Source organism: Temnothorax longispinosus, chromosome 6 (genome assembly GCF_030848805.1).
Source record: "Temnothorax longispinosus isolate EJ_2023e chromosome 6, Tlon_JGU_v1, whole genome shotgun sequence".
NCBI lineage: Eukaryota > Metazoa > Arthropoda > Insecta > Hymenoptera > Formicidae > Temnothorax > Temnothorax longispinosus.
The window spans coordinates 14,747,304-14,773,466 of NC_092363.1; the positions used below are offsets into that span (position 1 = coordinate 14,747,304).

At 36.8% G+C, this 26,163-nt stretch overlaps 3 protein-coding genes across 10 annotated transcripts in view; 1 reads left to right on the top strand and 2 right to left on the bottom strand.

The window, feature by feature from the left end:
• LOC139814288 (uncharacterized) overlaps window positions 1–3,299 on the bottom strand; it is a 34,882-nt gene extending 31,583 nt beyond the window's left edge. For 4 of the 6 annotated variants that reach the window (XM_071780455.1, XM_071780454.1, XM_071780453.1 and 1 more), the window contains exons 1-4: window positions 2,689–3,299; window positions 888–1,038; window positions 662–820; window positions 105–526 (exon numbers count right to left, since the gene is read on the bottom strand). In XM_071780455.1, the coding sequence (XP_071636556.1) occupies window positions 105–526; window positions 662–820; window positions 888–1,010 (704 nt within the window). In that variant the 5' untranslated portion in view covers window positions 1,011–1,038; window positions 2,689–3,299. Of the gene's footprint in view, window positions 1–104; window positions 527–661; window positions 821–887; window positions 1,039–1,906; window positions 2,346–2,688 lie in introns of all 6 variants that reach the window. The other 2 variants (XM_071780451.1, XM_071780452.1) reach the window with 2 other exon arrangements.
• An 818-nt stretch (window positions 3,300–4,117) lies between these two features.
• On the top strand, window positions 4,118–10,421 carry Ids (iduronate 2-sulfatase). 2 transcript variants are annotated; one of them, XM_071780460.1, is made up of 10 exons: window positions 4,118–5,985; window positions 6,596–6,903; window positions 7,007–7,184; window positions 7,664–7,794; window positions 7,863–8,034; window positions 8,268–8,417; window positions 8,513–8,650; window positions 8,818–8,982; window positions 9,063–9,373; window positions 9,483–10,421. In XM_071780460.1, the coding sequence occupies exons 2-10, from the start codon at window positions 6,700–6,702 to the stop codon at window positions 9,837–9,839; spliced, it is 1,806 nt and encodes a 601-aa protein (XP_071636561.1). In that variant the 5' UTR covers window positions 4,118–5,985; window positions 6,596–6,699; the 3' UTR covers window positions 9,840–10,421. The 2 variants fall into 2 exon arrangements, with proteins under 2 accessions (XP_071636561.1, XP_071636560.1); XM_071780459.1 differs by having other exon boundaries at window positions 4,120–5,985; window positions 9,057–9,373.
• LOC139814287 (uncharacterized) lies at window positions 9,370–24,556 on the bottom strand. Of its 2 annotated transcripts, none has more exons than XM_071780449.1 (23): window positions 24,251–24,556; window positions 24,036–24,090; window positions 23,653–23,765; window positions 23,351–23,485; window positions 23,124–23,257; window positions 19,646–22,519; window positions 18,163–18,500; window positions 16,360–16,475; window positions 16,019–16,152; window positions 15,693–15,947; window positions 15,399–15,612; window positions 14,919–15,325; window positions 14,485–14,783; window positions 13,783–14,077; window positions 13,349–13,647; window positions 13,026–13,182; window positions 12,597–12,944; window positions 12,207–12,507; window positions 11,906–12,133; window positions 11,663–11,797; window positions 11,018–11,095; window positions 10,766–10,942; window positions 9,370–10,666 (listed from the first exon to the last, which is right to left on the bottom strand). In XM_071780449.1, the coding sequence occupies exons 1-23, from the start codon at window positions 24,260–24,262 to the stop codon at window positions 10,562–10,564; spliced, it is 7,209 nt and encodes a 2,402-aa protein (XP_071636550.1). In that variant the 5' UTR covers window positions 24,263–24,556; the 3' UTR covers window positions 9,370–10,561. The 2 variants fall into 2 exon arrangements, with proteins under 2 accessions (XP_071636550.1, XP_071636549.1); XM_071780448.1 differs by having other exon boundaries at window positions 15,693–15,950; window positions 24,251–24,555.
• Window positions 24,557–26,163: the final 1,607 nt, after the last annotated feature.

Here is a 26,163-nt window from a genome sequence, read left to right on the forward strand (position 1 = left end):
ATCATAAAAAGCAATTATTTCAGATCTAACACACGCGAACCGTATTGCAGAGAGTATTGAAATCATTAGAAAACAAAAGACAAAACGTATGTAAAGTTGCATACCTGTAAGCGAGCCATCGCGTTCCTAAAGTGACAGGATTTGGATTTGGGCCAGGGCTGGCATAGCAAGTCGTGATTGTTATATTATTTTGCAATGTTCTGGCATCGAAGACCGCAATTTTTTCTAATAACGTTATGACCACGGACCGCCTGTTCGCCAGCACGTCGCAGACTGGATGCTTGAATCCTACGCTGTGCACTTGCTCGCCGGTTTTCAAGGAGATGAAGTTAACATCGCAAAATTTTGGTCCCGGAAGAGTCGAATCCGGCTCGGAGCAGACCGCTACCATCGGCCGTTTCGCTTCGAATTCGTCGACGTGTTCGTCGTCAGTCTTTGGATTTGGTAGAATTCGAAGGGTACGAACCACGCCTTGTCGCCATGATAGGACTTCCGTTGCCTCTCCTGTCGCTGCTATTAGCCATACCTGCGTTTACGATAATTGGTAATTATTACAATCAAACGAGAACTTAAATCTTATGAAAGAAACATCAATCGGACAATGCTAAGTAGGTACCGAAAAGTCAAAAAGCGTGTTTCAAAGCAACGCAATAACATTTACCTGAACGCCAACCGCATATCCTAATACCAACAACAACGGCGGCGTATTGGAACCTTCATTGTAATCGGGATATAAAGCAGGGTCATTTATATCCGCGTATTCAAACCGCGCCCATGATATGGTTTCCTTATTATCAGAGTTGGATACTCCGGCGTACCCCTGCAAGATAATAACAAAGATAGTAATACTTGTATTATGATACTAAGATCTTAATCAACTTGCATACCTGTGGTACTATATCATTGATGATCCCAGCGACGCTATCGATAATTGATCGATCTACTATGGGCTGAGGTGAAACGACTTGAGCTCCTTTATGCACACCTCGCCTCGGCGATTCCGCAGACATTTTTTATTCCCGAATTAATTTTACCTACCTGTAAAGGCAGCAAAATCAGAACAGAAATACGGAATATAGAAGCTCCATCTTTTTAATTTATGCATTAAGAGCTCGTAGATTTTATCATAATGTAGAACATACCAACTCCCTTAACGCATAAATTAAGAAGATAATATTTATGTAGATTATCTAAAGAGATAAGAAAATCTTAAAACACTTATTTAATATATCTATGGAATATTTACGGTCTCAGCGTGTGACAGATTATTTAAAACTCAAATATTTCGAACATCACCCGAGAGTTTCGCATTTAGTCGCGCACTTTGATTTCGATTCTGCTCGCGATGAATCGCGTTAGAAAGTCGCGTTCGAAAGACAATTTACAAACTTTCCGATTAAAATTCAAACTCCGTTAACTACATCTTCAAGACACAAACAAATAATCCCATAGAATGTACATACAAGAACTGCGCTAGTATGTACTACATACAATGGAAAGGCTCGCTATCGTGCCATCGTGCGACGTTCACGACATCGACGAGCAACACGAAGGGACGAACGGAGACAAAGGAGGACAACACTCGCCGCGTACTCTTGCCGAGATACGCGTCTCGTAAACAGATGAGCGAACGACGGTCAGGGAGGAAAATAAAACCTGGCCCTCCCTGGCCTGCCGCGCGCGCGCTCACCAGGAGGGCGAGGGGAAAAATAATTCGTGCGACGACACGCGGGGGTTACGGGAGACGAGGGTCGATTGTGGCGTTCGCGTAATCATTGCGCGCGGAGGACAAAGAACCCATGTTCAAGGTGCACCGTTCGTAGTTCGTAGACCGTCCCGACGACTGTGCGAGTCGCGGACGTCACTGCACGTCGCGACGCCGTCGTCGCGCGATCGTCACCCTCACCGTCGTCGTCGTCGTCGTCGTCGTCGTCGTCGACGCTGAATCCCGGGCCGTCTCACGAAGCGTCGTCGTCACGCGGTGCATTATTCAACGCTCACGAAAAGTAGGAAAGCGCATCGGCCCGTCCGTGTCCGTACGACGGTGGTGGTGGTGGTGGTGATAGTGGTGGTAGTGCGGTGTGTTGACGACGACTGACTGCGGACTGACGGTGGGAAGTGGGAACCGAACGGAGCAGGAGGGAACGGGCGGGAAGGGGGAATCTATTTTGCCAGCCGTCGGCTGTCTTAAAGAGAGAGAGGAGAAAAGGGATACGTTGTGTGTTGTGTTGCACAACGCGAGCGCACAGCTGTGCGCGGATCGCGCGCTCAGGGATGATCGACGGGAAAGTCACGAAACGGGAAGGAAGGAAAGAAAAGGGCGGATGGCGCGTCGTTTGTCGCCCCTGTAAACAAGAGGACCGTGAATGCAATAAGGAAACCGAATTAGAAAATAAACGGACGGACCGATTCGGATGCACTCGCGACGCACTCCGGAGCCGTTTACGCAACCGCGTAAAAAATAAAGCGACGGCGAATCGTCGTTCGACCAACGGTCGGGTGAGGGCGAGGGCCAAAGGAGACGTAGGGAAATCGTCGGAGGAATAAAGGGATCCTCGCTTATCGTCGCCACGCGTTCGTTCGACGTTCGTTAGTTGTCGAACGACAAGAACGTCGGTCGTTGTGATCGATAAGCGAGAAACGGAACGGAGAGACCGATCTCACCGTACATATACATAACACACTTACTTCACCGCAAAACTTCACCGTATTTTCATCATTGTGCGAGGGGAGAGTAAAGAGAGAAAGAGAGAGAGAGAGAGAGAGAGAGAGAGAAGCCGAGAGATAGGAGAGCCCGTCACTGCACTCCGCGCGCGCGCCACCGCCGCTGTTGCCGCTGTCCTCCGTTTACTGCGTCATTCTGCGTCCCGCGAACGACTGACAAGCCAGCGGACGTCGCGGACGACAGTGGCTATGATGTCACGCCAGCGCGCGACCGCGCGCGCGGAATACGCGAACCGGGTTCCCCCGGTTCCCCGGAGTGTCTCGGGCGGTTTTTTTTTTTCCTTTTCTTTTTCTTTCTTTCTTTCCCCCGAGCCGCGCGAGAGGGAAGAGGGAGAGAGAGAGAGAGAGAGAGAGAAAGCGAGCACGGCAGCAGCAGCACGACCCACGGAACACACACGACAGACGAACGGACGGACGGACCGCGCCTCCGCGTACCGTACCTCGGCGCACGGGCGACTTCGCATCAGACACCGCCGCGCGCGCGACTTCGCTTCCTCTCTCGCGTCCTTCCCTCCGCTCGTCCGTTCCCCTGCGGATCCCTCGCTGCTGGCACAGCGGGCACGAAGCGACTACGCACGTATGTATACATACGCGCGCGCGCTCACGCTCGCGGGAAGCCTATCCTCCTCTCCTCGCGCGCACGCATACGTCGGAGGCGGAAGAGAGAAAGGGTGGGAGAAAGACAGTGCTCGCGGTTTCTCGGAAACAGAAACGGGCGAGAGAAACGCGCTGGGAACAGTGGGAACGTCGAGGTTGTATGGCACGCTTATGTACACACGTATGCGCTAACGTCGCGCCTCGCGCCGCCACGGCCCGCTCCGTGTCAGAGAAACGAAAACAATAATCAGCTGATTCGGCAGCTGGATCTACTCCGCGGGGTAGAGCGGCGGGCGGCGAGAGTCGCAGTCGGGGCCACGGGGTCGGGCACGGATCGGAAAGCAACATGAGCCGATGAGCGCCGCATCTTGTCTGCGATCATTTTGCATGGTTATGAAGATTGAATGGTCGACGATCTCCCTCTTTCTTCGCGAATGTTTGTTCTTACCGGAGGGAGAGAAAGAACACCGAACTTCCATTATTTCTTCTCTTTCTAAGGCTGCATTCCGAAATTCACTGTCAGCAACTTTCAGTACTGAAAATCTATAGTATACGTGACGTAAAATATAGATTTGCAGTACTGATAGTGAATATCGGAATGCAGCCTAAATAATAGAGACTATTAGAGAGAGATTGTGCCATTGATACCTACAAAATAATCCTTATAAGGAAAATTTTTCTTTCTTTTGCTTTCTCTGCTTCCTTTTTCTTTTTTTTTAGATCGATTTGATTTAATTATAATCTCCCCTCCTTTCTCCAGCTCAAGGTATAAATAATTAAGAAAAACTTGAATAAAATAACGGATAATTAAATATCGACTTTGAATTACTTGATTAACACTAGAATTACTGGAGATTAATCTATATTTATTTCTACCGAAGAAATCTTAGAAAAAAAAGAGAAAAAGAGAAAAAAATTAATATAAAATTAATTATCTACGTAACTTCAATAAAAATCAGGGAAAACTTCAGAAATTAAGTTTTAAAAATGAGTAATAAATTATTTAAAAATGTCAAACGGGTCATTTTGACCCCCTTGGTAGTTCTCGTGTTAATAGCATTTTACTTCGGATTCTATATTCGCATTCAAATATATCTTTAATCAAATGAGAGTTCATGAAAATCGGTTTTAATTAACATGAATAATTGAGTATTGCATTTTCAATTATCAGATTGGATTTTATTCTTATGGTAAATAATTTTGGTAAATTTTATTTTACATTTCACGCCTTTATGCTTTTGAAATACGCGTCGATTGTTGACGGCGATGTTGAAACTATATAGCTTTATGTCAAATCTGGAAATGAAATTTCGCATTATTACAATATATATTGCTATACCTACACACGCGTACGGTTATTGCGTGAGAAATTTACTTGTAAAAGTAAATTTAATTACTTTATTGGAACGATTAAAATCTGCTTCGATCAGAAACGCCATGATAGGAATCACAAAAAAAAATCTACTTTAAAGATGTGCGTGAATACATAGACATACACCACATATACACACACACACACAATAATATATATATGTATATACACTGCGTGCCAAAAATTTGAGATTATAATTGAAAATGTCTACTATATGAAATAAAACCCAACTTATATATTATAATTTAACATTTTTTTATTTTATTTATTGTTTTATAATAAAATAAAAAATATAATAAAGTGTTTTAAAGTTCTACAAGAATATATTTTTTACAAATGAAAAGAGTATTAACACTTTTTTCGCTAAGGTAACCACTTTTGCATTGAACCACTTTTTTTTACTAATCTAGATAAGCTACAAGTTTATTAATTTTTTCTGAAGAACGGAAGACTTCCAACTTCCAAAATAATCCACAGCTCCGTTTTGGAAAGAAAGACTTAATTTATGACCATAGTCTAATTTTCTTGAAATTAAATATTATACTAACCACAACTGTGCCAAATATAATGCCTATTTACTTTCAAATTAATTAAGAAAAAATATTGAGAAAGGCATGAATTGGACTTTCAGTATCTCACTGGAATATTTTTAAATTTTATATGATATCAAACTTTTGGTCAGCACACTATACACGTTCAAACCGTTTAACAATCGAGGCGAGGCCATGGCCATAGCGAAACAATTATTGCAATCGACTCTGATACGCAAATCGATTCGCGCGCCTGGCGAAGTAAAACATCGAAATTTGCTGTCTCGAATGATCATTGATAGCCATTAGAGCAACTCGGCAACTAATAATACGTAGACAAGGAGTGGACGACAATGATCCGCGAAGTAAATAAGTTAAGGAGCGAAAATAAAATGATCGTTGTGGTAATGTCTTCGCATAATCGTCGCGATGACGTGTCGAGAATTATGCGCGCGGCGTAAACATCGCTGACAGCAAAGTACAGCGAAGCAACATTGGAACGAGGCTACGAAAGTACGAAGTGACGCAAGTGACACAGCGACAAAACACGGATGCTCGATCGCTCGATGACGCTGATGACGGACGGATGATGACGGATCTCCGTGAAGTTGGCCGCCCATCGCGAGAACGTCAGCTGACTTCAGGCTGATCAGATGATCGCTGCATCGCCGCTGACGCGCGCGACTTCGCGCGCGTCGCGTTCGAAAGGATTGCCGCGCACTCTGCAAAACTACTCCACGCTCAATATATTATTATTTCATAGTAATATATTAAATTATATTATAAATTATTATTTATTTAACATTATATTATATATACATTAATATATATAATAAATTATTTAATATCCCAGACAGTACGCATGTCCAAAATCGAGATAATATGATGTCTAAAAAGCGTCTTAATGACGTCTTTAAGATGTTTTATATCCCGATTTTAGACATGCTGTCCTGGATCCCAGACAACCAAGTCGAAAGCAGATCTTGCCAAGTATCGATCTGCTACAAAATTTTGTCAGCAGGAAGACTACAGATTTGATGCTGGTTCTGATACATCACATATGATATCGGCAGAACACCAACAGAAGAATATAACAGAGTCTGCTAATATAATCCAAACAGCAAATTATTTAACAGATCCTTCAAGAACCGTCCAGGCTCTACGCGCGCGGTTTCTGCTGCTAATCTACTTACATTATCTGTCAGTAGCCTCTGTCTGCGCAGTTTCTGCAGCCAATCTGCTGTCTGATTATGTTAGCAGACTCTGGTGGCATAAGCATAAGATATTATTATTTAATGTAAAATTAAATTACTCGATGTGTCTGTCGTGCGTAGAATGACACAATATGAAGATCTGACATCAATTTTTTCAGGAACGATATACGAGGAAACGGCGCGGGCGAGGAGAACGAGAACGCCTTTCTAACGCGGCACCGAGCGCATTTTTTTCTGTCTTGCATGCATCAATGATCACAGGATGTTCGCCGTGACCTGCTTTAATTTTGTCGCGATTACGCTGACATGTAATGCTGCCGCCGTGGTCGCGCGTCCGAACATCTTACTGATCATCGTCGATGATCTGAGAACTACTTTGGGATGCTATGGCGACGTTAACGCGTACACGCCGAATATAGATGCCCTGGCCGAGGACAGCGTTGTCTTCACCGAAGCATTCGCCCAGGTCTTTACTTCTCGCATAATCTTGACCTTCCGACGGACCCTTTCGAGCGTTTCGTCCTTTCTTGTTTGGATCTATATAAAGCTGATCAATGATCGTTTTGCAGCAAGCGTTATGCGCGCCCAGCAGAAACTCCTTTCTGACAAGTAGAAGACCGGACACCCTTCGGCTTTACGATTTTTACAACTACTGGCGCGACGAGGCGGGCAATTACACCACGTTGCCAGAGCACCTGAAAAACAATGGATACACCACGATGTCCATAGGGAAGGTGTTTCATCCAGGTAGAGAAGTTACGTGGTACAGGTCTTTCCCTCCTCTGCCACACTTATATACCACGTATTCGACGCTGAATATGTTGATCAGGGCGATTTTGACCGAACTCCGCCTGATTTATGTCCATTCTTCTATCAATGTAGATTAACTTTAATCACGGTTTAACTTACATCTTTTTCTAGTTCTAAGAATTAAAAAATATCTGTATTGATAGAAGTGGATATTAATCCGCTTAATTCAATTGGTATAATTGCTTACAATAAAATTTCTAATTGCATTCCCGTTGTCCTTGATCTCTGATCTTTGTTACCACAATTTTGTTAAACAACAAAATTAATGACTTTATTTGTAACAAAACGATATAGATATTACTTGATCGACGATTAAATTAATTGGAGTTCGGTCGAATTTAAGTTATCCTTCTTCGCTTCACCAAGAATCGCGTTTCTTGTCTCGGCTCACGAATCAAACACTGGCATTTATACAGGCATAAGTTCTAACGGATCGGATGACAGTCCCTATTCGTGGACCGAGAAGCCTTTCCATCCGTATACAGATCGGTACAAGAATGCTCCGGTCTGTAGGACAAGTTCGCAATCGGAGGCGGCAACAAATCTCGTAACGCGCAATATCTTTTTTATGTTGCCGCCTACATGGAACGTACCTCTGATGTATCACATTTACAGATATGTCCGGTACGCGTTTCAACCATGCCAAACAAAACGTTACCCGATGTTGAGACATTACGAGAGGCGAGAAAATTCATACATAAGCACAGGAAAGACTCCGATCCTTTCTTTCTGGCTGTTGGCTTTCAGAAGCCTCACGTACCGTTCAAGTATCCTAAACGCTATCTAAGTACAGTTTCAGCTTCTATTATATAACAAAATCAGAAACATTATATCTATGAGAGCGATCTCTTTTCAATAAATTTGATATCATTTTAGTAATTCAATAATATTTTCTATAATCGTACAATATAAAAGAAAACAGGTGAATAATGTATGATGAATAATGTAAAGTAGGTATAATAATGTCATAGAAAAAAAACAGGTGAATAATGTAAAGCTTGCGTTATAAACAATCTGCAGAATATCATCCCATATGGAAGTTCAAAGTGCCCAAACCGTACCTGTGGCCGGAAAATGTAAATAACGTTTCATATAATCCTTGGACCGATCTTCGATGGCGAAAGGATGTAGCAAGATTAAAATTGATATTTCCCTGGGAAAGGATACCAGGTATATCGCGCAATTGATATGTTTATTTCATATTTAAACATATATATAAATCTCTACATTTTTTGCTCCTCATCGGTTGTCATTACTATTTTCAGAAAAATTCGCTAAGCAAATTATTCAATCGTACTACGCAGCCGTATCTTACATCGATAATATGATCGGCAAGCTTATACATCAGCTATACGTCTCGACGATCCGAGAAAATACTATTGTAATATTAACATCCGATCATGGTATGTTTATCCAGACAACACGTATGTCTAAAAGACGCCATAAAGATGTCTTTAAGACGATGTCTTTTAGACATGTGTACTGCCTGGGTCAATCAATGAAATAAAATATACACAGTCATGTATGTGTTACATTATTATATTATAGTTAATTGATATTAAATAAATAGGTTGGGCACTTGGAGAACATGCTGTCTGGTCTAAATATAGCAATTTTGACGTTGCCGTGCATGTACCTTTGATAATATCAATTCCAACGGTTACGTCTGATACCGATAATTACAGCGCTATACCTACAGATCATACAAGATATAATGCGCAAATTACAAACAATGGTAAAATGGAAAATAAAATCAATTCGAAATACATGATATATTAGATGTCGAAAAGATCGATGTTTCGAATATAGTTACAGAATACGTAAGGAAATATAAAGAAAATCTTTCCGGAGTATATATTCAACAAGGACGTAATAAATCTACCAGGAACAGTGCGTTACATCTCAAAAAACACTGTCGAGTTACAGAAGCTACTGTGGAACTCGTCGATATATTTCCGACAGTCGCGGATCTAGCGGGTGTTCCCATACCGATATGTCAAATTAACGATACAGACGACGATCGGTCGCATTCGAGAAATGTTCTTATTTCTCGAAAAAAAACGCTCGATCTTTGTGGCGAGGGTATCACACTCTTACCACTTATAAAAAGTACCTTGGAATGTCAGGTAAGGCATACTTTTTATTGCATTGTTAATTATACAAACATTTTATACAAAATAAAAGTTCTCCATCCTTATATATAATCTGTCCCTCGTGCAATTTGCAAATATTCAGACCATACCTTGGAAAAAGGCAGCATTCAGTCAGTATCCAAGACCAGGTATTCAACCTACGCTCCGTCCTAACAGCGACAAGCCACGTTTGAAAGAAATAAATATAATGGGCTATAGTTTGAAGACCAGTGATTATCGTTACACCGCGTGGATACCATTCGCACATGAGACATGCAAACCAGATTGGGACATTATTATCGCGGAGGAATTATATGATCACAGAATTGACAGGGCGGAAGATTTTAACATAGAGGCCTCGCCGAAAATGTTAAAAACAAAAGAATATCTCAGAGCGTTGCTAAAGGATGGATGGAGAAATGCTCTTCCAAAATATCAAAATCGTAACACAACATCCTGATATTACAGTGCAATGAACAATATTTAGCGTTATATCTATATTTTAAATACTTGAGAGAATTCTCTGTCTGCGCGTATAGTATATGTAATTAATAAATTATATGATCATATATTGAAATTGAACAGAAATGCGTGCTAATAGTCAATCATAACTTACTTACGATAAGAAAATGTAATTTTTTAGGATATTTACTATCAATGTATATGTCTATCAAAAATGTTTGGAAAATACTATATACACCTAATAACTAATAATGAAAAACAAGAAGCAATCTAACAATAGATTAACAACCTGCAAAATGTAGATTTTTTTTTAAGTGACTTATGTAAAGCCTCGCTACATGTGAAGATCTTGCAATACATGTAAACTATATAAGTTTTTTTTCTAATATCCCTCTTACCCTTATAGTATAAAGTAAAGCCTCGCTATGTAAATGTTTGGTAATGTGCATCTTCACAAATGCATTTGATCTTATATTATCCTGAATTGTATATATTGTGTAGTAAAATTTTGAAAGTGTAAACGCGCAACTTGTTTACACAGACTTGATTATATAAATATAATTAATCTTGACACACAGTATTATTATTTTTTTGTTACATAAGAAAACGTAAATATCTTCGTATACGGCATTTCTCTCAGTTTACAACTAGTCGAGAAATATATCAATCTACCGATACTACCGCGTAAAATAATTCGTATAAAATATTCGTGTACGAAGTCTACTCCTCCTGGATTTTACTGTTATCAATCGGCTGTGCAGCTACTTGTGCGCTACTCATTCCGCTCTGGCGTGTTACACCTGCATTACTCGTACTAGGGATCATCTGTAAATTTAAATAGCATAATATAAATAGCATAATATATATACATATTACATATATAATATTGAAACAAAATAGTACAACATGGCGCATGTACTGTACCTCTATTATATCTTGGTCCGTGTTTCCGCTTATATTATTAGCCGATGGAATGTTTCGATATGTAATATTTGGAAGTAAATCTGCCATCTGTGCACCGCTTGGCTGCACAGGTTTATTCGTATTTATGTAATTCATCGATTGTCCCGAAAGTAATTGGTTCAACTGCGTGGCTTGTTGCTACAAAAATACAAAAATGACAAATAAATATTTAAAAAAATGTACTACTTAATGTGTGTAGGAATAAACATTTACATTTACGTGCACATTGCTATTGTTTGGGACTTGGGGCCTTTGTTGAAAATTCGGAGTTTGTGGTCTTTGCTGAAAATTCTGTAAAATATTATATTATAAAAATTATATACATTATACATATATATAAACACGCAATGTATATAGAGAATGTTTAAAAAGTCCCGGGCTGGCAAAATATCTCGAAAATGAGACATTTTAGAGAAAGATGTTAAATACAAAAGTTGTTAGGTATCAAACAACGCATTAAGTGGGCATATTAGTAGACTATGAGTCTTCAAGGTCAGGAAAAGGTCATCTTGAATTTTTTAAATAAAAACTCCTATGTTTTATTACATATTCTTATAACTGCTAGCAAGACATTTAGGAAACGCTGGTTACAAATTCTTTTTCGATGAAAACTTTCTGAGTGATAGAAACTTTTATATTTAACATTTTTTTCTAAAATGTTTCATTTTTTAGACATCCTACCGGCCCAGGACTTTTTGAACACCCTGTATATATAAACTATATATACACATTATACTTTAAAATATATTTGTGTATCATGTAAAGACAGTTAAAAAAATCTTATTAATGTCATTGTTTAAAATTACTTTAGTCAACATTAAGTATGTAACGTTACTAATAGATAAAATAGATTATTACTGGCATAACTGGATTTCGTATTGGTTGTGTAGGTTGCTTATTGAATAGTGTGGCTTGTTTCTCCCAATAATTGTACATTTCCATTAAAGCTCGATTCGTTATCATTTTCTGTTGCTCCGGCGTCGCATTAGGATACTGTAAATTATTCAAGATTATAAATAATTTGCGTGCTTAAGCAATTGTTTGACAAATATATATTTATATATTTAATAATATTTTTATATAATAGTATTGAGTGCTTACATCTTTGCGAATAAGCTGTTGGAGATTTTCATACTCAACCTGCATATTTTGAGGCATCACAGAATTCATCATCATATTATACTGCTGGAAAAGCATATTATTCTGATAAGCTGTATTCGCCATCGGATTTACTAGCATTGTATTCATCATCGGCGGTTTTCCCTTCTTCTCCTCTTCATATTCTAACCAGGCCTGCTTGCGTTCCTCTTCGTTCAATTCCTCTTCAGCCTGTTAAATATAAATTTGTTACGTAGAATATACAAATGTACTTACATGAAAGAAAAAAAAATATATTTTTCACCTTGTTCTCCAATAGAGAATCATGCTCGTGGTAATTTTCTACGTAATCCTTGAACTTCAGAAATATCTCCGCTAGTAGTCTATCTTTAGGTAAATTTAACGTAGGTTTCTCTTTATCATTATATCCCTCGAACATGTACAACTCGTTTAGATTGTGATTACTGTAATGCCGTTCAATTTGTTGTTCGTCCACAACGCGACAAGAAAGCGAGAGTTTCGTAACTTGGCGATTGTAAATTTTCTCCTCCATTGTTCCCGCGGCGAGAAATCGATATACGTAGCACGGTTTTTTTTGCCCAAACCTGATGACCGTCGATAAATCAAAAACTTGAAATAAATAATTGTAAAAAAAAAAAAAGATTTAAACAATGGAAGACGCCGAGAAAAGTACCTGTATATCCGAAATATGCTTTGAACATCGTGAGAGGGATTCCAACTGGCGTCGAATATAATTACTCTGTTCGCCGCAGTTAAGTTTATTCCCAATCCTCCAGCGCGTGTGGATATGAGGAATAATCTCGCTCTCGTGTTAGTGGGTTTGTTAAATATCTTACACCATATATTTCGATTTTCGGGCGAGGTCTGACCGTCCAGTCGGAAGTAATCGAGCCCTAGAGACCAACTTCCGGTATGATTATCGAGGGTTTCACAGTGCGTATCGTTCTGAGTCTGATCGTCTATTCTTCTTAGAAATTCCTCGATTAAAGTGAGAGAATACAGAGATTGCGAGAATACGAGCCTGTCAAATAATAAGCGATACGATAATAAATAATAGCGTTGTGAAAATTATTTATCGAAAAGATAGATACAAGATACGTACACTTTATCACCGATCTGTTCACATTCTTTTAGAATTCCAAAGAGAAGTAACAATTTAGCGGACACTCTCATATCTTCAAAATGCTCGGATTGCACAAACTGCGTCCACCATTCTGATTCTGTATTTTCTTCTTTATGCTCTTCCTCTGGTTCCTCTTCTAAAAAGTTAATTTAATATCTAATATTAATATTTCATATCTTTAGTCTGTTATTATTTTATTACGTCACATATATGTATGTTATTTTCTTTATGTTAATTTAATTTATTCTTTGATATCAATTAAAGTGTGTAAAACATCGTTCATATGTATTACGGAGTCTTACCGACAGGATTATTTCTCGTTCTACGAGAAGGTTTGGGAACGTTTTTATCATCATCGATCGTCACTGCCTGAACGTCACTATCATTGCTCGAATCGCTGTTAATGCTGGTAGTCTCTATATCGGTAGTGTCGTCATTAATAAAATCTTTTAACGAACCCTCCGACTCGCTAAGTTCTTTTTTCTCATTTGCCCTTTCTATTTTCTCCGCGTTCAGACGTAGGACTACGGGATGCGTCCAGATCCTTTGTAACGCTTGGAAATCCGCGAAAAGAGTTCCTCCTTGACCACCAGCATGACGTCTATAGAGGAAAAGCATACGAGGTAATATATTCAACCTAATTTACTAAATAATTATATTTTTAGATTAATTGCATTTTAAATTGTTTAAATGAAACGAGATCGCGATAAATATATAAGATCTTCAAGAAACTCACCTGGCAAGATTCTCCAAGTAATATTGATACATTTTAACTTGCGTATCTGTCAATCTGACGAAAATAACATATTCTTGTTTAGGCGGCAAGAACGGTGTAAGCACAGAGTAATCGAATCTCTGTACACTACCCTCCAACATTTTGTGCAACACGTGCGCACGTTTTTTCATTAATTTAACGTCGTAAGCGGTGGAATCATCAAACTGGCCGTTTGTTATCGGATTTACAAATCTATTTAAAAATTCTTTCTTCGTACCCAGCAGATTCGGTTTCACGAACTGCACCATGCAGTGATCTGCGAAATATAGTTAAATAAACAGAAAATATTTTTAAAACATATATACAGAGTGTTCACGAAATACCTGGACAAACTTCTAGAGTGTATTTCTCACATCAAAATGAAGAAAAAAGTTTGTATAAACCCATTAGTCATAATAAATGGTTGCAAAGTTGTAGTAAAACAAAAGTTATATTAACGTTAATATGTGACTGAGTTATCGAAACGAAACCATTATTTTAAAAATCAATTAATGTCAAGTACTGTTGTATGATTTTGTGGTAAATAGTAGTGCTTTTACTACAGTAAATACATTTCGTGAACAAACAGATATGGATTTTTATTTATGGTCGCGTTAACGGCCATAATCGTGCGACGGCAAGACTTTATGCGGAAGTTTACCTAATATTTTATAAGATACTTACATTCTATTAAATTGTTCTGTAATGGTGTTCCAGTAAGTACAATGCGTCTCAAAGTTTTCACGCTTCTCATGCATTTACTTAATGCAGTATCCTCGTTTTTTAGTAAATGGCCTTCGTCACAGACAACAAGATCAGCACCCGGATCAACTAGGCATTCTAATATCGCTTCTTTCATGCCTTTCCGAATATTTTTATTCGGACCCGTAAGATTACGGAACATTTCGTAGCCAATGATCATCACACCGCCGGTTCTTTGCCATCTCTGCAACTGGTACTTCCTCTCAAAATTCTTCTTAAATCTGGAAATATTTTCCTTTATTCGGATAACATCAAAACTCTGACTGCGAAATTGTGTTACACTCTTTGAATAAAAGTTATAGATAAAAAGATAATTATGTAAAACAACTTTTAAATGTTGAGTATCAAATACTCACTTTGTCAGTTCGTAAACCTCGATATCATCCAAATCCTTCAGCCATGTATTGTACTCATTTAGCCAATTAAGCACCGTGCTTAGCGGACAAACTATCAGTACTGTCTTAATGTTCGTCTCCTCGTGAGTGAGAAGCGTGTGTGTCAGCGCAATCACCTGTAACGTCTTGCCCAAGCCCATGCAGTGGGCGATTATACATCCAGATCCAGATGTAGTCTTCACCCTTTCTAGAGACTCGAAACAAGCGTCCCACATAAATTTGATGCCTTGCGCTTGATGCGGCTTTAGACGCTTCACTAATTCCTCATGCACAGTAACGAGCTCCTGCTTTGTCTCTGTATCAAAGTCTAAAACGAGCTTGTCCACTTTCTCTTCGCCGGCGAGTCTCATCTCATACATCTCGTTATACTGTAAAAAAAAAGTATCTACGTGTAATGTGTTAATGATAAATGGAAGTTGGTAACGCAAGTGTGGGGCATACCAGAGCCTGACGTTCGGCGATACGTTTAAGTCTCTCCTCCTCTTCCTTAGCGGCTAGTTTCGTATCTTCTGCCACTTGCTTGTCCTTCAAAACTTTTCGTATATTTTTCCGGCCACTTTTACCGGGCGTAGATCCTTGCGAGTTCTTAATTTCCGCATTACTACTATCACTGTCAGACGCCATTTTCTTGATTCGCTTTCGTTTCGGTTTTGATCTACAAATCATATAACATCATAAGCTTAAACGTACATAATAAGGATAGGTAGAAATAAAATGTAATATTTATCAACTTACTTCTTCTCGGTAAGCGAAGAATCTGTATCCGACGAATTGCTATCACCGCGTTTGCGTCTCTTCCGTCTTAATTTCTCCTTTTCTCTTCTTAAATCGCTTTCTGAATCGCTTGAATTCTGTTTGGCACTTGAAGCTTCAGAAGAGTCAGAATCTACATCCGTTATTTTGACATCTGAATCCGAATCTAAGATTCTTCGTGCACCTTTCTTCTTCTTCTTCTTCTTCTTAGATTTCAATCTTTCTTCATCAGAATCGCTGCTGCAAATAATTAGAGATAAAATTGTACACAGTTTCTAAAATAAGATAAAACAAGATAAGTTACTTACTTATTTTCTTTCGATTCATTTGCAATTTTTTCTTGTTTCTTCTTCCATTTTTCTCTCTCGGATTCGGAATCAGTATCGGAGAATTTAGTTGTCAGTAGCTTGTCTCGCCTCCAATCGCTTTTGTCTTTCTTGCTCTAAAACATTTTGGCCAAAAACAAGAGTTTATTTATTGCAAAATTTATCTTATATAACAGATTCCTAACAGATACGATATGATAATTAATAAATGAGGAGCTATGTTTCTATTCTAATCAATGATTTTGATTTCGTGACCAGTGATTTTCTTCTTATATATATTCTATCTATTGATATTTTTTATTAAACAATAAATAATATCTTACATCTTGTTTTGAAGTTTTCTCTTCAGTCTTCTGATGCTTCTTTTTCTTGTTCTCTACTGTTTTATCTTTATCATCATTGTTTATATTATCATCGCTGTCCACCGCTACTTCTTTTTCTAAATTTGAATAAACATAACATAAAATGTTTGTGATAAACTACATCGCACCCCGAGAAGAATACTGTCACAACTGAAAAAATTTTGAATTAAGCTCATAAAAGTATGCCTAAAGTGTTAACTATGTGCTATAATAGTGTAATAAATCTATATGTAAAATTCGCTGCACGGAGCAGAAGGGTCGTTATTTTTTTTACCGATTAGTTACAATTGCAGTTTCCTAGATGAATAGTGTTATAGTGAATTGACAAGTCAAACCTTCAAGAAACAGTATAAATTTTATTATAACAAAATATCATTATTGTAATTGCAATTATCTCACAATTCAAATAATTGAATTTAATTTTTCTCTCTTTTGAAAATCGTGAATTTTTTAGTTGAGACAGTATTCTTTTCGAGGTGTGATATGTGACTGCATAATATAATTATTATATGTGATTTAATATAATATTATATGTGTGTGATTAAATAATATGATATTGAGTTATTTTTAACATTAAGGGGGTCGTCTGGTCAAGAGGCTGTTTTTTTGGGGGAATTTTTTGTAAGGAATCATAAGAATACACTTTTTTGAAACTTTTACATCATATTTATTGATATTTGAAGAGTATTTAGAAATTTTTCCAAGTTGATATATGGCCAAGAATCCGCTGTAGAGCGCCCCGAAGACAACTGTGTAAAAAAACGGTACCCACGATTCCGGATCTCCAGTTCATTCTAAAAAAAAAAAAAAAAATTCCTCTTAATCTGTGGATGTGTGGCTATCGTGTGAACTAGAACCAAATAAAAATATTGAAATTTCAGTTTTTGCCAACGTTTTGAAAAAGTTCATAATAAAACTTTTTTTCAAAACGTTGGCAAAAATTGAAATTTTAATATTTTTATTTGGTTCTAGTTCACACGATAGCCACACATCCACAGATTAAGAGAAATTTTTTTTTTTTTTTTAGGATGAACTGGAGATCCGGAATCGTGGGTACCGTTTTTTTTACACAGCTGTCGTCGGGGCGCTCTACAGCGGATTCTTGGCCATATATCAACTTGGAAAAATTTCTAAATACTCTTCAAATATCAATAAATATGATGTAAAAGTTTCAAAAAAATGTATTCTTATGATTCCTTACAAAAAATTCTTCCCCAAAAAACAGCCTCTTGACCAGACGACCCCCTTAAAAGGTTCAAACATAAAAATAAAGAAACGTAGCTAAACATTCCTTTCAGCAAGATTATTAGATTTATGAGAGACCTAAATCAATCAATAAAATGAAAAACAATAATCTAGTGTTTTAATATCTAATTATAGATATTAAAAAACAGATCTAATTATTAAAAGTCGTTCGTTTTTATATATTGAGAAATCAACAAGTATATAAATTGCAGAATTTTAAATGAAAATATCTTAATGAATTAAACACTAAGAGTACAGGTAGATAACACAAACTTATTTCTCATTTAAACCTGAATCAATTTTAGTAAGAATCTCATTTGTGATCTAATTTTATATAAACTCATTGAATTAAAGGTTCAAGTTATGATAAAAGATGTTTTTTTTTTCAATCTTTTTTTCGAAAATCAATACCAAGTGTGCTGAATCGAGAGTAAGTTGTGCCATATACTTTGAACGTTTCATATTTAAAGAAAGTTTTATGCATAATAATTCTATTTCCATTAATATCAAATTGCTTACCGCTTGAATCAGAGGTATTTAATAGATTCTCTTTCGCGATTCTATCTGCCTCTGACATTAGAGCTTCATTAGACACAGGCATATCGTTTACTTTACTTATTTGATGAGCTGATTCTTCGATATCAGTATCAGAATCCATTTCTACGGTTGGTGAGATATTGTCATTCTCTATTCTTTTCAAATGATCCATCAAAGACTCCTCTTTGGCTTTTGCTTTTTCCTTTTGCTTATTTGAGCTTCTCGCAATTTTTGAGGACAAATCATCATCCGTCAACGAATCGGAATCTTTCTTTGCATTTTTCTTGCGGCTCTTTTCAAGTTTATCCAAATTAATAAGACTGTAAAGGATAATGGAAATAAGGTACTTTGGATAATAACCAACTAATACATAAGTTAAATTGGTCACTTGAAAAATTTATTGTATAATAAAGATGTCTATTTCACTCAAAACAAGTTTGTAAAATATAATATCCAGTCCACGATATACAAAAATTTTAGTCCGCAGAAATTGTAGGTACTATTTATATAAAAGTATATATAAATAAATACATTAGAGTTATATATTACAAAAAAGTGAAACATTTTTCAATATAATTGATCCAAAGAATTGTCGATTTGAAAAAGCGTTTATTATATGAGTAAACTTGTATTCATTATACTTTACAATCGTGTCGAATTAAATAATCAATGCTAGTTTAATATGATTAATTATGCTGTTAAGCATGCTGTTCTGCATTTTTATCCTAAGTTCGAGTTTTTTTCTCATTAATAAAGAAATTTTAATTTTGATAGAAAACTCTAAATTTTATACTTCTGTACGTATCTGTTTACAAATTTTACAAAATAAAAATTCTTTAGTCAGTACGAATGAAAAAAATTTCTATACTTTGTGGCTGTGTAATTGGCGTATGATAGAAACAATACATCGGAACATTTTATAAATAGATCTATAGTAATAAAAATAATGCCAATAAACGCTAATAGTAGATTTATTATCATTATATTACCAAATTTTCATATGTGACTTAGTATGATATAACCTCATGTGAAGTTAAACTCTTTACTACTTTATAATATAATCATACCATAAATCCTAAATAAGTATGTAAGTCTATGCGATCCACTTGACGCTCTAGGGCCAATTTCACCAACCACGGTTAGCTTAACCGACGGTTAAAATTAGCAGTATTGACCAATACTATTGGTTAATACTGCTAACTTTAACCGTTGGTTAAGCTAACCGTGGTTGGTGAAATTGGCCCTAAATGCTCTTGGAAACATTTCATCCTTGTTGTTTATCAAATATTAAACAAGGATAAAATGATGCTCTGAAGCGTTTGAAGTGTTAGATCGCACCCTATATAAGTTCTATCACAAGTATCACATACTGGAAACAGTTAAAACTCTAATATCAAACAGAAATTCAAATTATGTTGAACGTTCTAAGACAATAGACAGACGTTTTACAGAAATTTCTCGATACCTTTTGAGTGCCTTATGTTCCAGATACTCTGTTGACTTTCCTAACGCACGTGAATGGCATTTAAGAACTTCTGCGCTTAATCGATTTAAATGAACATTGCAGGACATTCTCAATTTCTTATCATTTTTGTAGTAGTAATTTTTGTCGAGGTTAAGTCTTCTCTTCTTTAACCTAGTGACTGCAGATTCTCTATCAGGCTCAGGCTCATGATTACGTTTAGTGCTCTTCGAAACATTTGCCATTTCGGGACTGGAGATTTCACTGGAAGATGCCAGGAGCGACAGCTTCGCTTTGGTATTTTTTTCAGAAGAATCTGATTCAGACTTCTTGTAGGTGAGTTTTCCCGACTCCGATGATAAGGGCGTAGAATCGTCTGAATTTGATTCTAAGAGAGCTCGCTTGGCAGCTCTTTCTGCTTTGGCGATCTTAGCATCCTCATCTGAAGAACTCTTTTTTTTGCGAGATTTCTTGTCCAATCGATTATCACTTTTCTTTTCAACTTTAGTTTCGCCTTCATCAGTGATAGTATCCTTTACATCGGTATTCGCCTCTTTTATAAATGTTGAAAGCATTACTGTACTAACGCTATTAGATTCATCATCTTCCGTTTTCTTTTCAGTTTGATTAGTATCGTTTGTGACTTTTAAATCTTCAGTTAGTTTAGCTACGTTTTTATCGGGCAATGTGTCGGACGTGTCAGAATCTGTTGCCAGCAGAGCTTTCTTTGCCAATACTTTAGCGTCATCGAGAGATTCATTGTCGGTGTTCGTTTTTCCGTTTGTTTTTGAGTCGTCATAAGCTTCCTTAGTGACTGAAGGTGTCATTTTCTCCTGAGCAATTCGATTTGATAAATCTTCCTCTTCTCCCATGTTATAAGACAAAAGAGATGCCCTCTCTTCTTCGTCTGAAACTTTATCTTTCAAGGGATCTTTGCAAAGATCTGAAAATTTATCTTTAGATGTATGCAAAAGCTTTTCTTTGTCACAATTTGTTTCTATTTCGACTTCCGTTCTGTTCTCTCCTGCATCTTCAAAAGATGTGTCGAACAAATCTGTTGACTCGTTGATTATATTTCTTTTGCTTGATTGACCTACTTCATCATTTTCCAATGTCCTTGCCTTGCAGTTATCTCTCGAAGGAGAATCTTCAATTTCAGTTTCGTCGTTATAAATATCAGTATTCAAACTTGCCTTATCGTTAGTATTAGTATTTTCATCTGTCGGTTGTATCTTGTTGTTATTCTTATTGCATTCTGAAAGTAGTTGCTTTTTACTTGATCGTTCTGTGCTGGTCTTCTTCTCTTTTAAAGAACCTATTACAGGAGAGATGGCTAAATCATTCCTTATATCCACGTTATCTTTATCGTTATTCTTCGACTCGTCCACTGACATTCTATTTTCTTCCTCATCGATGTTAGTTCCATTGTTATTTTTCGTTCTTGTTGTACTTGCTTTGCTCTGAGCTGCTTGCATTTTCTGCTTCTTGCCTGTTTTTGTTTCGTTCGCTGAAAAAATTTCCTCGCTGTCACATTCGGACACAGCCTTATTTCTGCCCTGCTCATCACCGGAGATGCGTATATCCTCGTCCACCGTGCGTTTTTCACATTCGTCTGAAGACTGTTCATCATCGCTAATTTCTTTGTACCTTTTCGTAGCAGATTTTTTCCTATTCTTAAACCACAACTGATAAGAAGTTGTTAAATCCTTTCGCTTTTCCTCCAACACCGTTTTCAAGTTATCAATTTTTTCTGCGGACTTCAGTATGAGTTGCTCATCTTCTTTGCCATATAGATGCTCTATACTTTCTATAAACATCTGAAAGTCTGAGCATTTCTTTTTGCAGTCCTTTAAAATCTTTTTTATATCATTAAAATTCTGATCCGCTTGTTTGTCGATCTGCTTTTCGCTCTTTTCATTCACAGAATTTTTCACGCTGGGTGACTTAGTATGATCTATTTCTAAGTCTACCAACTTCCTCCTAGAGAACTTATTGCGATTCACCTTTTGAAGTTTTTTTTTCTGAAATTCTTTACTCGAACTATTATCCGAATCATCTTTCTGAATATTAGAAAACCGCGAATTCGACGACTTGTCACGTTTTCGTTCATCGTTACTACCGTGTGATGTCCGACTCGTTTCCGAACGTTTCTTCCTACTTCGTCTTTTACGTTCTTCGTCCTCGGATTCACTAGTCGAGTCATGACACCTCTTCGCTTTATCCTTCGACTTTGCATTATAAGAATTCTCCATTTTCTTATTCTGTTGTCTAGTATCTTTTGAAATTCTTTTGGATACATTCGACGCTCTTTTCGTATCGTTCTCGTCACTTTCACTATCAGAAGAATGTATACGATTACTATTCGTTTTACGTTTCACTATTTTTTCGGACTTAACATTACGTTTACTTGTACGTTTTTCTGTAATCGTTTTTGACGATGAATCGGTAGAATCCATCGAATCACTAGATATTATGAGTCTCTTTGATGTTCTTTCTTTTATAACGGATCTTGAATCTTTCTGCACGTTTCGATCGCTAGAATCTCGTGTGGATTTCGCTTTTTTATCTTTGTCGCTTTTACTTCGTTTATCTCTTTTATTCGAGAATACAGACGAACTCTCGCTGGATGAATCTGTTAGATCCATTTCCATTGTTGTTTTCTGCCGAATGGAACTTGTATCGTGATTCGTATGACGATTTTTAGTATCTACTTTCTGCATGGATCTTGCAGAAACGAATGACTTTGTGGAAGAATCGTCATCCTCTCTGTCGCACAATGAATGCAAGACTTTTTGCACTTCTCTGGTTTTCTCTACTCGTTGTACCTGAGATGGTAATATACGTTTTTCAATCTTGATGCTTCTCTTGTTACCCTTTCTGAAACAGAAGATCCATTCCACATGTATATATCTTCTCTTTTTCCAGACGTATTTGAAGTATTGTGTATACATGCATATCCCTCATATTCTTCTTTAACTTGTTTATTCTCGAACTTTTAGTATCTGTCAGCCAGTCCTGTAGCTAAAAAACGCGAGATTCTATTTTGTTCTTCAGTTTTGCACATCTTGCTTATACAGAACTTTCTTCTTCTATCAAATTATGTTAGAACAGAACGGACTAACAGTATTAATAAAACATTATAAATTGTACATTAAATTACAGAATAGTGTATATTGCATGGTATACTAAGCATGCAACTTAATCTATAAGAAAATTACCAAGTTGCCAATACTTCCAAAAGCTTTGATATTTTAGTTTTGTAACAAAAATAGTAATGTAACAACTAGCTAGAGCTAGCTATGCGTATCTATATTCTATCCACATATACATAACAAAAATATTATGATAAATACTAAATACATATCAAGACATTTAAGAAACATATGAATGTATACATGTGTCAGAAATAAAAATGTACATTTTTACAATTTGAAAATTTTACAAGCAATGTTTATATGCTTGATACTTATATTGTACTCACTTGGGAAGAGAATCCATTACAGCAGCACATATGCCTCTCAAGTCCCAAATTGGTTTAGAATTACATGTAAAACATTTCCAGTCTTTTTTTGCTGCATCCAGCAGTGATGAGTTCACATTCCTCTTTATACATCCCTAAAAATATAAAACGATTCATAATCATGTAGGTATACTATCATGTTTGAATGATTGATATACTTATTAAGTTATACTCTGAATATATATTACCTTACAAAATGCCGAAAAGCAGTCTTTATTACAGCACACGTATAATTTCTTACTCTCACCACATATATAACAATACCTTTTAGCTTCGTCTTTATCAAATTTTGCCTCTATATTCTTCAAGTGATTCCAGCATACCTAAAAAATAAAAATAATATAAAATTACATAAAATTGTATAATTAATACACAATCAACAAAAAAGAATCTATTCAGTTTTTGGGTTTTTTTACTACTTTAGGCTTTAAATATGAAAAGCTTTTAACTTTTTATATTATAGAATATCAATGAATATGCAACATCTTACCTTACACAGCAGTATTCCAATGATAGGATTAGAAAAGATTTGTTTTGTCTCGATATTTAATTCATTGCCACAGGCTGTACACACTATTTGCTTATCTCTGATAATTCTAATATCTAAATTAAAGTGTACAATTCTATATTATTATAAAGCATCTTCATAAATAAAATTCTGCAAACAGAGATATGTTAATGTGGTAACCATGATTTTTTTTTAGTTTCTGATAAATAAATATATATGCATATAAGAACAAGTGTTTATCAAAAATTAAAAGAACGATCATGATTGATCTTTCCGTTTGCCTAATTTTATTCAATGACATAAATATGTATATGTATCATTGTATTTAAAGTTTATGTATAAATTGTATGGCACGATTAACCTACCATGAAAATGTTTCTCGCGATAGGCAAGTTCTTGTGGCGTTGCCTTAATTCTTCTCTGAAAAGCGATGCAAAGTGTACATGAACGATATATGAATTGCGACGTTGAACGTTGCTAATATGTCTCTCGCGCAACAAACTTTTACATTATACATGAAGTCCCTGTAAAGCTAAGGACATTAATCAATATTTTTCAATATTAGACAACAATATTTTACCTTCCACGACATGATCGCAATGCGAATTGATTGTAGTTAGTTGAAGTAAAAAAAAACAAACAGAGGAAACACATGAATTAAAAAACAATTAGCAACACTACGATAGTTGTCACGATCGTTTCACATTGTTTTACAGTCGGCCGTTTATACTTTACGAATTCAATTACAATCTCGACTCTCGACTACTGCCCGCGCATTTTCGTCAAGGTTACGAGAAAACCCCGCGTTCACAATAAAGACATCATCGTAAATTTACACGTGCTAATATAACGTTTACGCGTGATACTTTCGGCATCGAAATTAAAACGTCTTTTTCTTGATAAATTTCGGAACACAGCTACACAAAAAAAAATATATATATACATATATATATATATATAATTATTCTGATGAGTTTTGGAACACAATTGAAACGTCTGCTAGCGTCCCATGGAGCGGAAGGGCCAATGGTCGCGTTCAGCAGACCAAGCCGCTCAGTAGCAGTCGAACGTGATTGGCTCTTATGCTAGGTCTACAATGCGAGTCGTAAAGTCGTGAGTCGTAAGAATTGACCAATCACAGTCGATTATTCTTCTTAAATTCGATTGTGATTGGTCAATTCTTACGACTCACGACTTTACGACTCGCATTGTAGACCTAGCATTACTTTTAGACCCAACAAATCAATGTAGCGTGTTGATAAGACGACACTCAACAGTTGTATCTGCTGAACGCGGCCAATTTCACCAACCACAGTTAAGGCCTTCACACACAAAATCGCGTAAGGACGTAAAACGTAAGCGTAAGAAAATCGACCAATCCCAATCAAGTATTGCGCTGTACGTAATCCCAGTAGGGGAAAATACTCGATTGGGATTGATAGATTTTCTTACGCTTACGTTTTACGTCCTTACAGCATTTTATGTGTGAAGGCCTTTAGCTTAACCGACGGTTCAAGTTAAGCTCTAGTAAAGGCCTTCACACACAAATCGACGGAAGACGTAAGACGTAAATCGTAAGGAAATCCACCAATCAGAGTCGACTATTCCCCTCTTTAAGAGGGAAGAAGAGGGGAATAGTCGACTCTGATTAGTGGATTTCCTTACGATTTACGTCTTACGTCTTCCGTCGATTTGTGTGTCCGGGGCTTAACTTAGCCGGTCAACTTCGACTTTATTAATTTTCATATTTTTTTATCGTTTGTTGGTCGTTTGTTGGTGATTGTTGGCCTAATTACAACGTTTGTTGGTTCTTAATTTTTTTTTAAATTTAAAAAGAAAAATTAGCATTAAGTTAGCCGGAAAAATTTTATTTTTAATTTCAAAAAAGCCTAATCGATGCGTAATCGTTTGCTGATGATTGTTGGTCTAATTTTAGCGCACCCCCCCCCGTTGTGTGTGTGTGTGTGTGTGTGCTTCCCACGAACCACCATGTTTCTTTATCTTTTCGCGATTTTCTGCCGATGTTAAGGCCCGTATTCATATGGCAGTTTTATAGATGTTAGCCTTAAATTGATAGAAATAAAGCTTAAGGGTGCTGTCCCATGGACATCGGAATTATCGGAAAACGGAATCGGAAAGGTGAGATGGTGGGGAACTAACCAATCAGAATGATTCCGTTGCGTGTTTTCACATCTGGGTTCCCCATGGCGATCATTTTTCGGAACGGAATTCATGCATGTGCGTAATAATTCAAATATCTGGCGGTCACTGACGGTTAAAGAGTCTTGTGATAAGTTACTGTTATACTGTTTTTAACAAATATTGAATACTACTAATACTACTAATAACCATATTGTATATGTATGTTAGGCTAGAAATGTATGCTAGACCATCAATATATAAACATTATAACCTAATATAACATAACTTAGCATACGTATCTCATAATTACAATACTTACAGCAGATGACATTATATTCCCCTTTTTCAATC

Bases quoted from the DNA above. Each gene is read 5' to 3' on its own strand.
- Ids (XM_071780459.1), top strand. From the start codon at position 6,700: ATGTTCGCCGTGACCTGCTTTAATTTTGTCGCGATTACGCTGACATGT. The intron at 7,185-7,663 runs GTAGAGAAGTTA...GCATTTATACAG, and splicing joins AGGGAAGGTGTTTCATCCAG to GCATAAGTTCTAACGGATCG. The intron at 7,795-7,862 runs GTAACGCGCAAT...TCACATTTACAG, and splicing joins CGGAGGCGGCAACAAATCTC to ATATGTCCGGTACGCGTTTC.
- LOC139814287 (XM_071780448.1), bottom strand. The intron at 15,613-15,692 runs GTAAGTTGATAA...TATGATTTGTAG, and splicing joins TCTTCGCTTACCGAGAAGAA to ATCAAAACCGAAACGAAAGC. The intron at 13,648-13,782 runs GTGAGTTTCTTG...TTTCCTCTATAG, and splicing joins TACTTGGAGAATCTTGCCAG to ACGTCATGCTGGTGGTCAAG.